The sequence below is a fragment of the Phacochoerus africanus genome, chromosome 16 (genome assembly GCF_016906955.1).
Source record: "Phacochoerus africanus isolate WHEZ1 chromosome 16, ROS_Pafr_v1, whole genome shotgun sequence".
Classification (NCBI taxonomy): Eukaryota; Metazoa; Chordata; class Mammalia; order Artiodactyla; family Suidae; genus Phacochoerus; species Phacochoerus africanus.
Window position 1 is genome coordinate 1,012,843 of NC_062559.1, and position 12,083 is coordinate 1,024,925.

At 58.6% G+C, this 12,083-nt stretch overlaps 1 protein-coding gene across 1 annotated transcript in view; it reads left to right on the forward strand.

The window, feature by feature from the left end:
• Window positions 1-12,083, forward strand: part of PTPRN2 (protein tyrosine phosphatase receptor type N2) — a 711,364-nt gene that overhangs the window by 443,015 nt on the left and 256,266 nt on the right. Inside the window, exon 12 of the mRNA XM_047763645.1 lies at window positions 9,138-9,202. Coding sequence (XP_047619601.1) covers window positions 9,138-9,202 — 65 coding nt within the window. The remainder of the gene's footprint in view (window positions 1-9,137; window positions 9,203-12,083) is intronic.

Here is a 12,083-nt window from a genome sequence, read left to right on the forward strand (position 1 = left end):
ATGTTTAAGCAAAAAGACATCCTGATAGAAAAATGGGCAAAAAGCACCGCAGAAACTTCACCTGAGTGGCAGCGTGAGCGGTGAACAGACGCCCCAGACGCCCATCTGATCGGGAATCAAAGGCGTGCGTGGAAAAAGCGCCGGGAGATTTCAAGCAACCCCCGCTAGGCGGGTAGACGCGTCTGTCTGACATTCCGATGAGGCTTGGGAGCCACAGGCGCCCTTGCGATCGGATGGCAGGCATGGCAATTTGTGTGGCCCCCTCAGGGCTCGGTCCCAGCGGCTCCCCTGGGGGACATCACCCTCCCGGAGACGGGCCGGGATGCTCACGGCCGCGCTGTTGAGAGGCAGGGAGAAGAAACAGCCCTGGATCCACTCAATTGCACTGTTACAATTCAAGGCAGCCAGGGAGCTGTGAAAATGTCCCAACCACCGGCGGGGCGAAGCTTTGAAACGTCGGGTTAGGGTTAGGGTTAGGGGTTAGGGTTAGGGTTAGGGGTTAGGGTTAGGGTTAGGGTTAGCTCAGCACAAGAAGCAAGACGGAGAAGCACGTGTGTGTTAGTCTGATCGCATCCAGCACCGCAGACAGGTTGCACGTGCACGTGAAGGTCCCCAGCAAAGGCAACCGCCACCCCAGAATCTGGAGGTGGCCGGGGGTGGGACCACGAGCCAGGCCCCCCCTGTGTCAGATGGGATTAAAGGTTGCATTTCTCCTCCAGAGGGAGGGGACCTGGGTGTTTGCTGTCTTGGCTATTCTTGGTAGCCAAGATGTATCTGATGAAACTACAAAATATCGACTCTTCAATGAAATATCAGGACAGGAAATTGAATTTGGAATTACAGATGAACGTTAAAAATATTTCCGTCGGGAGAAAGTCACCCTGAGCTGGCAAGGGAGATGCTTTCCGGGAGCCCGGGAGGCACACACTTAGCAGCCTGCTGTGTTTGTACGTGTCAGTCAGGTGCACGATTCGGTCTGTTTACGGATGCATCGCTCTCTTCCCCCTCGGCACAGTGAGCCTTGGGCGCATCATAGAAGCCAGCTCTCTGTGCGTTTGACATACCCCAGGGGGTGTCTCCTCAAACGGGAGGTGGGGGTGGGAGGCCAGGGTCCCCGGTGGCTCCTGAGGAGGCCGTGGAGACTGGTCCCCTGCCCCCCGCCCTCCCCGGGTGTCAGGCCCCTGGGCCACACAGGGACGCAGTGATGCGGGCGGGCCCTCCCGGAGCCTTTGGGGACCTGGCCGAGGATGCAGGTGGAGCCTCCCCGCTGCAAGAGCTGCTGGACCCCACTCCCCGCAGCAGAGACGACGGGCGGCCCCCTTCCCTCCCTTGGGGACAGGCCCTGGGTGGCGTCTCTGGTGCCGGTAAGCAAGTGGCAGGAGAGCAGTTACGCTGCCTGATTGTTGGCATTCTTTCTGCCACTTAGCAAAATTAGACAGCAAACACGGTGGCGACACGTGACTTTAGATGACTTGACGTAAAGCGACCACGAACGTCGGGACGTCTCCCCGGCGACGTGCTGTCACGGGAGGGGTCACGTGCCGTGAGCACCACCCTCACTCTCAGTCCCCAGGGCCGCCAAGTGCCCTCCCGGGGGACGCTCAGCCGTGTCGTGACAGGCGATCACGCATGCGTGGCTTTACACGGCCGCGTGGGAGAGGTGAGCCGCGGTGCCGAGAACAGCTGTGCCCGACGTGGTCTGGAGCCGGAGCTGGCAGAGGGCAGCCCCGGGCACTGGGGGCTCTGAGTGTGTGTGTGGGGGGGGTGTCCTCAGGTGTCTTCTTTAGGATTCACGCCTTAGTCCAGATCTGGAACCGTGGTGTGGAACGGACCCCCGCACCACGTGTGACGTGGAGACACAGTAATTCACGGTCATGCTCAGAGTCACGACGCAGAAACCACCAGCAGGCCCTGAGGTTACGGTTCGCTCTGCAGGTCAGGTCTCCGGCCCGTGGTGGACAGACGCTGCGCCCTCCTGGGTGCAGACCCTGCCCCAAGCGCGGGGCCCCGGCCTCAGAGCACAGAGCCTGTCCGTGAGCCACGTTCTCTACGGGAAACAGAGAAGCCACATTATGCTGGTTGGAGGGGTGGCTCTGGAGAAAAGCAGAGCCTGGTATTGAACGTGGGTGATGGGCTTTTTGAAACTGGGTGGGATGAAGTGACTGTAGACCAAGAGCCTGGAGGAGGCGAGTCATGTGGATACCAGGTCCAGGGAAAGTCGGCATGTGCAAAGGCCCTGAGGCAGGAGTGCCCTCCCAGGAGTGCTCAGGGCTGGAGGGAGCAGCCATGGGGGTCGGGGGGGGGGGGGGCCGGGGTCTCAGCAGGACAAAGGCTGAAGGCGGGACAGTGAAGGCCTTGCACCTGTGGCAGAGACCTGAGACTGTCCCCGAGTGAGGCATGAGCCTGGCAGGGCCCCGCAAGGGTGCCGTGACTGACCTGCAGGGTCACAGGACCACCGGGCTGCAGGCTGGGAAGGAACCCGCCCCCAGGCTGGCCAGACAGAGGCCAAGTACAGAGGGAGGCCCCATGTTGGGTTTCTAGTAGTGAAGAGTCTACACAACTAACGAGCTGTCAACATTCTACCCTCATGCTTGGGAAATATATATTCATAATGAAAACATACTTAAATATGCATAAAGCTATGGGCTTTGTTTCTGAAAACCAGCCAAATATAAAAGACAGCTGTATTGCATTATTATCCTGCATGTTTGGGTGTTTTCTTAATGCGTTAGCAGAGTTTGTGGAGAAGTAATGAGTTAAAGACCTATATAATCCCTAAATTATAGTATATTTACTTGTAAATGTATTTTCTTCCCTTTGTTTCACAGAATCACTGATAGTATTGTTTAAAGAAGCTTTTCATAAAACCCGTGCATGTAGACAGAAATGATCCAATTGTAATTACACACAATTATCAAATATCAAAGTATTTTCAAATATGAAACATATAAAATTGCAAATTAAAATTATATGCCTTCAGAAAGGCATGTTTTTTTAATTCAAAAAGAACTATCGTAGTTATAAAAAAATCGGTATTTTTCTTTAAAATATTTGGAATAAAGTATTTAGCTTGAACTTTCTAGTTATAAAAATAGAATTAATAAACAACAAAGCTTTAAATCTAAGGTGTTTAAATAAGCTGAATTTTTAATTCTACTTTTGGAAATGTAGTCACATTTTTATAAAAAATATATGCAGTTTTGCATCAGCATCCATCTGGTTGCCACCGTGATGAACCAGCAGCGTGGCTCATGACGTCACGCCCAGACTGACACCCAGGAACATCGGCCACTAAGAGGAGTTGCTCTGGGGGCCCCTCGGCCACCTCGCCCACCGTGAAACCGCGCAGAGCCACCCACTGGCGCAGAGAAGGCAGGGCGCGTGTGCAGCGCTGCTGGGGCGGCGCCTCTAGGGCAGAATCCTTTGCTTCGGTGAGAGGCATGTTTGACAGGTTAATTGCTTTGAGTCTCCTCCCACCCAGGCCCCTCCCTGCAGCTCAGACCCTCCCCAGCCCCCTCCCCCAACAACCTGAAAACCTGCGTGGCATTAGGTGGCAGCACCGTGTTGCACAGAGGACACGAGGAGATGGAATCGGATGCCACCACTCGCGGTCTGGACGTGGTCCGCTGCCCCTCACCTGTGGGTCTGCAGGTGGACCAGCTGCCCGGGTCCAGGGCCCTGAGGCGGGGTGTTGTGTGCCTTGATGGGTGGAGCCCTGAGCTTGGCCATGGTAGGGCAGGTGTTGGGTGGCTCACCTCTGGCCCTGGGAGGCCCACTGCTCACCTGGGGCCCTGCTCTGAAAAGTCCCCCCTCCCCCCGCCATCCGCCCCCCATTCAGAAGCAGGGAGGTGCGCACGAGCCTACCCTGCTGGACCCCTGAGGGGGGCCAGGCCAATGGGGCTTCAGGAGCAAGATATTTCAGATCTGCTCCCCTGCCCAGAACCGCGCCCAGGTTTTGAGCAGCTGGCACCTCTAAGGAAAGGTCGGGTCACTTCCCGGATGACACAAGGGAACGTTTCAATAAGGCTGCTCCCCGGATGAGGGGGGCCATGGGTCCCGTCAGCGGTCCCCAGATGGTCCCAGCTGTTGCCTTCTGCAGGCACCTCTGGGGGTGACTGGGTGCAGAGGGCACGCCTTTCTCTTCAGGCGGAAATAGATGCGGGGCGCGGATCCGTGCCCCCCAGGAGCAGCACTTCTGGCCCTGCCAGAAGCCGGGCTCCACCCTTTCCCAAAGGAGTGGATGGTCCCGGTGGCCGCCTGCCCCCTGCGCCCCGGCTCCTGTCCTCAGGCTTTCTTATGGGGCACAGCCATTAAGTTGTCCCCGTGGCAATTTAGATCACAGAAGAGACTTCTGCACATCCTTTCAGGCTAAAATCACGAGAATAAAGAAAAGAGGCAAAATTATTCCACTGTAGCTACGTGCTTAATTATATGGAATGCAGCATAAATTGTCAAGTGCACAGAATTATTCTGATAAATTAAAATACTAATTAAATAGGCTACTGCAGAATTTTGAGAACATTGTGGGGTTCTGCTTCTCCAGGTAATTTGCATATCCTTCATCTAGCGAATTTAATTTTAAAGGACTTCTTTTTGTGTTTGGAAACCCTTTTTGTCTCCCGTGAAGATAAGAATGGGCTTTATGCATTGTTCTCGCCTTTATTAAAGCAGCCTCTCCGGGGCTCTCTGCGTCCTGGCCTGCCCCGCGCTCACGCCCACCAGCTCCGGGTCGGCGCTGGGCCCTCAGGATACCTCGGAGCTGACATCCGACAGAACATCCGGCCAAAGCGAGGCTTTTGTTTTCCCCTCAAAAGGCTTCAGCAAAGCCTGACAAAATGGCAGCGCGCTGCCCTCCACCCAGGTGGGGGGTGACAAGTGTTTCCAGGGAGAAGGGGTGCCGGCTGGGCGGACGCAGGGGCGGCGCCCAGGTTACCAGGTCTGAGGTCACAGCCCAGGGCTGTGTGATGGATAGGACACAGGATCACACGGGGCATGTTTGTGTCGAGCTTCCGCGCGGCAGGAAGGGGACAGGAGGAGATCCATGCCGCAGCTACGTAGGGAACACTGCCAGGAAATACACACAGGGCCAAGTGTGTGGGAATAACCCAGGGAGGATTCCCGAACCGCCTGAAAGTGGCAAGACATGCTGAAGACTCTGGCGCTTGTTTTTCTTTTAGGGCAATTTGAGCTAAAATAAGTAAATATACAAGAAAACCAGGAGTTCCCATCGTGGCGCAGTGGTTAACCAATCCGACTAGGAACCATGAGGTTGCGGGTTCGATCCCTGGCCTTGCTCGGTGGGTTAAGGATCCGGCATTGCCATGAGCTGTGGTGCAGGTCGGCGGCTACAGCTCCGATTAGACCCTTAGCCTGGGAACCTCCATATGCCGCGGGAGCGGCCCAAGAAATGGCAAAAAGAAAAAAAACCAGAAGGGCTACGCTTGGGATCAATTGTGTACCTTGCACATGTGCCGGGAAAAAGGCACCCTTGCGCTGTCTCTGCATGTCTACCGTCCTCATCGATGAGAAATTTCAAAGACCAAGAACATTTAATTAAATAAGGAGCAGGCCAGGCGCCGTTCAAAGGCCTGGATGCTCAAGACTGCGACATGGCAAAAGAGCCGCCAAGCGGGAGAAGGGGGTTGAAGTCCCGCCCCGGGGCACCTACAGCCGTCGGGGGCGGTGGCGGGGGCGGGGCCGGTGTGGCTGGAAACCTCTCAGGATCCCAGCGAAGCGCAGCTCCAGGCGGGCCCTCCGGGTGTCGCCCGCTGGGCGGGGAGGGGGGCCGAGCACAGGTGGACCTGGAGCTGGACGCTAGGGCGGCAGGATCAGGACCTGGACCGAGTTGGTACGGTCCCTCCAACTGGTCCCTCCGTCTGGACGGCCCCTCCATCCCCCTGAACGAGCACCATGCAGCGCAGCGCCCCCGCCATCCTCGGAGCCGTTGGGACCTGCAGGCAGAGGGGCGCCTGGGTAGATCCACTACTTGCTGAACAGCAGCCCCGAAGGCACAGGACCTCAACGCGAGCTACTGTGCGGGTCCTCGCAGCAGGTCCACCCCTGGTCTGCCCGGCTGTGCGTGTGCGCATGCGCAAGCCTGCAGGTTTTCTGTTTGTTTGGGGGAGGGGCCCTCATGCGGAGGGTGTCCACACCCCGCGTCAGGTGAGGAGCTTAATAGGTTGAAGGATGGACCCGACGTTGCAGGGTGAGAGGGAACAGGGACAGACGTGGTCTCTGACTCAGGTGACCGTGACAGCCACCTGCCTGGCCTGGTCCATCACACCTCGGAGCAGGTGCTGCTCCTGGAGCCCTTTCCCAGGTGCTAATGGAACGCCCGTGGGAGACAGTGGCCCCTCGTAAGGATGCGGAGGGACTCGGTCACATTCCAGCCCCTTTCCCGCAGCTCTTGGACTCGCCTCCGCAGCACGTCAGTCCCGGGCCCCCTGCACCGCCGGGTTGGAAGCCACCTCCGGGGGCTAGGCTCCCTTGGCAGCGTGCCCCACGCCTGGCACATAATGACACAAGGACAAGAGGGAGGGGGTGATGCTCTCTTCGGCCAAACTTCTGTCCAAAGTGGAGCTGGTGGAGTTTTTAGAGTGTAGACACCAGACCCCACCCCCGCTGCTCAGCCTGGGAACACCCCAGACACAGCCACTAGCCTTTTTGGGGAGGGGCTGGGCCTCCTCGAAGTCGACGAAGAGCTGGTGGCTCTGGACCAAGGAGCACACAGAGCCAGGGAGACCCCAGACGGCATCCCTGTACCGGGACCCCGCGACCCGGGGGCCTCCCGTGAAGTGAGCATGGCAGGGACCTGGTGAGGAAGCCCAGTGGGGAGGGGAACTGGGCTGGTCCTTCTAACTCAGGTCCCTCCTCTCCTCCTCGGAGAAGGAGAAACATGCCCTCGGAGAAACATGCCCTCCGCGGGTGAGCCAGTGCGCGGGTGAGCCAGTGCGCGGGAGTCCTGGCACACTGCCCTGGCCAGGCTTGGCTTCCAAGAGAACATCTCCTGGGAGGGGGTCAGGCAGGACGCAGCGCATCAGACGAGAGAGGGTCGAGGAAGAGGCAGACTGTCCTGCAGGCAGGCCTTGGGGCAGCAGCTCTCCGTGACCTGCGTTCCCCCGAGGTGGGGACAAGGAGAGATGTGTTTTTCCCTCCGAGGCCTCAGGGTTGGTCAGGGGGCCGCAGCCCAGCAGCAGGCGTGTTAAAACGCGGGCAAATGGGCATTTTGGAGACACATAAACACCTAAACAAAATCCTGTTCAGATGAGACTGGAGCCACTTCAGACCCGGTTTTACTTTTTCCGGCAATTTTTGAGCCGTTTACTAAAAACCGCCATCGCAAAAGATAACATTCCACGCCTAAAAGCCCAGGTCCCCAGGTGGCCTGCCCTACGTTCTACTCTCATCCGTGTGTGGAGGTCACGCCCGGCCCCGGTGCTCTGTCTCCCCTGAGGGGGCCCTGTGCCAGCTTGACATCCTGGCAGGACACGGCTCTGCTGGGGAGGCTGCCCAGCACCCAGAGCTCGGAGGGGTGAGCAGGTGGTTTCAGGCACGGAGAGCAGGTGCCTGCGGTCCCCTCAGGCCTCCACCTGCTTTAAGAACCCAGCCAGGACGAGGCCCACCCGAGGGTCACCCCTCGGCTGCCACACAGCCCCCCGAGTCCATACCCTCCTCGGCCGAGCCCAGGGAGGGCCCCTATCGCAGACAGCCCTGCTGGGGTTGTCTGTGTTCCTGCTGCCGGGCTGGCGTGGTCGTGCCTGAGCCTGAATGTCTGTTACTTCTTTGCAGCAACAGCGGAGTATTTTTCATTTCCATCTCTATGTGCTTTGTGTGCCAGGCCCTGCAAGCCTCCCTCTGACGACCACCGCCCCCCCCTTCCCTCCCCAAGTAGCCTGCCATTCAGTAAAATGCCTGCTTTGTTCGCAGAACGTGAAAATCAATTGCTTTATCCTCTATCTCTTAAAGCACAGTCTCCTCCATTCAGGGTACACCGGGGCCTCGGCCCCTCCCTGCCCTCTGCTCCCCCCCAGCCCGGCTGGGTCCCTTAAAGCGCTGGTGCTGTCAGCCTGGCTTTGCGTCTGTCTCCCTCTCTCAGAGCCTAATTACCTAAGTGTAGGAAAGAACATTCGTGTGTTCCAAAGGAGAAACTTTGTGCTAGACAAAGAGAGGGCCCCAGAGGCGGGGGGACAGGCCAGCCCGGGATCCGGTTTGTATCCCTCTAAAAGATATCATTTCACCCCCCAAGACGAACGCAAGTGTTTTGCACTAAGAGGTGAAAGTAATTGCTGTTTTCTTGCTGCCTCCTTCGGCATGAATCACAATCGCCGTGCATTCTTCATTCTCGGGGTTTGCCGTAAAAGTCTATTTTTTTTTTTTCCTGGTTTTCATTTCCAAAATGACAGGGGCTTTATCCCAAAGACTATTTCTACAGCATCGTAAGCCAAGGTCAATTGCTTTGTGACACAGCCTCCTCTCCGCGAGGGAGGACCGAGTCCTTGCCGCCCTGGCGTCGTCGGGATTAACTGGGCTTTCATTTCCAGCTGCTAATTGTGTCCAGGGCTTGTCCACTTGTTCTGATGGGAGGGGGGGAGTCATTCTCTGCAAGGGGGTGATTCTTCCTCATTCTGAGCCAGGAACAAACTAGGGTGAGGATCGTGCCGGAGCAGATGCTTAGAGGATGTTTCTCGAAGGGGCAGGAGGAAGAGGGAATAAGGCGGCTCCTGGAACTAAGACGGAGGCAGGGTTCCACCCTGCCTGTGGCCGGGGCTCTTGGAAGCACGGGCTGGCCACTCACGGGACTGTGTCCCCACGATGCGACACCTAATAACCATCAGAGCCTTGCAGTTTGCGGAGCAGGTCTGCATCCCGTTCTCACCCATCTCCTCAAGGATGCTGTGCGTTTCCTGCACCGACGTTTTATGGGCAAAGCCGGAGGCACCCGCCCTGGCCCCACGTCCACCAGCCCCTCGGTGGGGAACCCCCGCCCAGGTTCCCCCCCAGGCTTGACCCCAGCACCCCTGACGTGGGCGATGCGAGGGGTGACGTAGGGAATGTTCCACGGGGGCAGGGTTCGGGGTGGGGCTTGGGAACGCTCGTCTCGCCAAGCTGACCCCTGACTGCTTCGTTTCTCCGAACAGGTGACAACAAGGACAAACTGGAAAAAATGTCTGGGCTGAAAGTTCTTCAGACGGGAGTCGGCTCGGTGAGTGGCTGTGGGCGCCGTGGTCTCCAGACGTCGGAGGGGGGGGGGGTGCCTGGCAGGCTCGGGCAGGCGACGCTGCTGCGACGTGGGGCTGGGTTGTCAGAGGGCCAGTCAGCTGGGGCCGAGTTCGTCTGTGCGCCTGGTTAATTCGACGATGTTTGGGGGTTGCCTTTGAGAGCGGGATTCCCTGTCTCCCGGAGCAAAGCGATCGCGGGTGAAAAAACATTGGAGCCTTTGGAAAAAGCAGGGTCCCATCTTCAGACGTTGCCCAGCTGCTGAGCTGTGGCCTGAGTCGGGAGGCGAGGTGGCTCTTTCTGGGGGTGCACTGTGTCGTCCGCGTTAGAGCCGTGGATGCGGGGTGCCTCCTCGGTCCCGCACCCATCCGGCGTCTGTCCTCACCGCCAAGCTGCCGTCAGGCAGACACTCCAGCAGCGTCGAGCTGATGGCCCTCAGCCTGCAGACCTGTGCCCAGGCTCGGTCCCGACAGCACAGCTGATGGCTCATGGACTGTCGAGGGCGCTCGCCTCCCTTGGAGCCCTGGCTCAGGGCAGAGGTACCTGTGCCCAGCATCCTTCCTTGGGGAAGCGCTGCCGGGTCTCCCCAGACAGAGACGTGGTGCTGAGTGGGGTGGGGGTGGGTGGGGGGACCCTGGTAGGGGCACCAGCCCTGAGGCTGTGTTCCCAGCACATGCAGAGTCGGGGGAGGACTGGACGGTGCTGCGGTTATATTCCCCCCGCCCCCGCCCCATCTTGGGCTGGTCGACGAGGCTTTGACAGCTGAGGACAAGGACTTCCTGATCTTTTCTGTTTAACGTTATACAGTTAAAGGCGCTGTCGCGTTAGCAGCCAGCGCGGGTGAGGGGGACGAAGACCCTCTGTGCCCCTTGGAGGCGCAGTGACCAGGGGCAGGAAGGGCCTGATGCCTCGGCGGATCCAGGCCCGTCCCCTCCCCCTCCCCCCGGGCCGCCTCGGGTGGGGTCCTGTCTGATGCCGCGTCCAGCGATTGGGACACATCCAGACTGACTCATTCGGGTGCAGGGCGTTGGTGTCGCCTGGTCTGAGGAGGCTCAGGTGCGGGGCACCCTGTCCTCACTGAGCAGAGGGCAGGGAGTGCGGAAGCGGAGCAGGGCTGCCCTGGGGATGGAGGGTGTGGAGCCCAGGCCTGGGAGGCCCCGCGTGGCCCGTCCACTGGCCGTGGTTTCCTGGCTGGGAGGAGTGGGCAGTGGGGGGTCCTGCTGGCCGGTTGATCTGAAGCCACAAGCGCAGATCTCAGGGGACCCTCGCCCTCCCCCTGCCCTCTTCCTCCGTTGGCACCATCCAGCAGGTGATGGTGATGCTGAAGGTGGTGCCGACACCTCCCTCCTGGAACCCCAAGCCCTGCCCCCCACCCCGGCCGCGTGCTCCCCCCTCGGGCCTCCCTTCTGCCACTGCAGCCTGTCCCCTGCACCTCCGCGCTCCATCCTGCTGACTCACTGCCACCCTCACCCGTCGGGCTCTGTCCTGCCGGCTCACTCCCACCCTTACCCGACGGGCCCTGTCCCTCCATCCCGGCTCCTCATGGCAAACCTCTCCAACGTTCTCCTTGAGCTGATCTGTCAGCCCGTTTTCTCCTGACACCCGGGCAGGCCTGGCCCTGCTGCCCACCGCCACGGCCACGGTTCACGGCCACCATCCACGGCCCGGGCCCCTCCGTTGCCGGCCGCAGCGGTCACTGCTGATCTCGGACGCCTTGTCCTCCCAGCGTTGCTGCAGTGAAGGCCCTTCTCCCGCCCCCACCAAGCCCCAGGCCGCTTATTTCATCCACGGATTGAAACGTGGCTGAGAGGCTCATCCAGTCCTCTTGTCCCTGAATCACCTTTGTCCTCTTGGGCTCCCCCGGGATTGCCCTGGGCCAGCACGCCTGTCCCCTGACTTGCCTGGCTGGCAGCTCTCCATTTCCAAAGGCAGGGCTGCTGTCACCTTCGAAGCCGCCTGAGGCCGTTCTGCGGGGGCCCAAGCCCAGGGTCCCCGACCGCAAGCTCCGCCTGAGCCATCCCCAGTGTGGACGAGGGAGGCGCCGTTTGTATATCGGGCGTGGCTTTGGGGTGGCGGGAGTGGGAGCAGACCAGCAAGTGGAGATACGCTTGAAAAGCCAACAGTGTTCTTTTTCTAATTTTCATTGCCGAGTGCCACGTCGAGGCTGATTTTGATGCTCGCGATGTTTTAAAAATGCGTTTGACGGGAAGGTCTCTGCTCGTTCCTGACTCGGGCAAGTACAGCAGAGTTTGCATCCCCAAAATCTAACAGCTTGTGCAGACTCTCTTCCTGGTGCTTGTGATTCACCGTGTGGTGACAGACAGCGGAATTCAAACCTTTTACGCCAAATGGAAATATCCCAAAACGGAATTGAAAGGAAATGAACAGAGCATGGTGTATGCCCGTGTTCCTAATAGGTTGGTGGTATTTTGACATATTTCACAATCTGATTTCTGTTTCTTTCTTTCTTTTTTTTTTTTGGTCTTTTCTAGGGCCGCTCCCGCAGCATATGGAGCTTCCCAGGCTAGGGGTCCAATCGAGCTATGACCACCGGCCTACGCCAGGGCCACAGCAACGCGGGATCCGAGCCGCGTCTGGGACCTACACCACAGCTCACGGCCACGTCGGATCCTTCACCCACGGAGCAAAGCCAGGGATCGAACCCGCCACCTCATGGTTCCTAGGCGGATTCGTGAACCCCTGCGCCACGACGGGAACTCCTGCTTCCTGTTATCTTGAAACTGTTTACATTTTTTCAAAGTGATAAAGTCGTGTTTCTGCCAAAAGAAAAACGCCAGTGTCTGGAAGAAACTATAGTTTGAGATGATTGGCCCCAGGCGAGAGGTCTGTGCGCGTGGCTTCCGAGG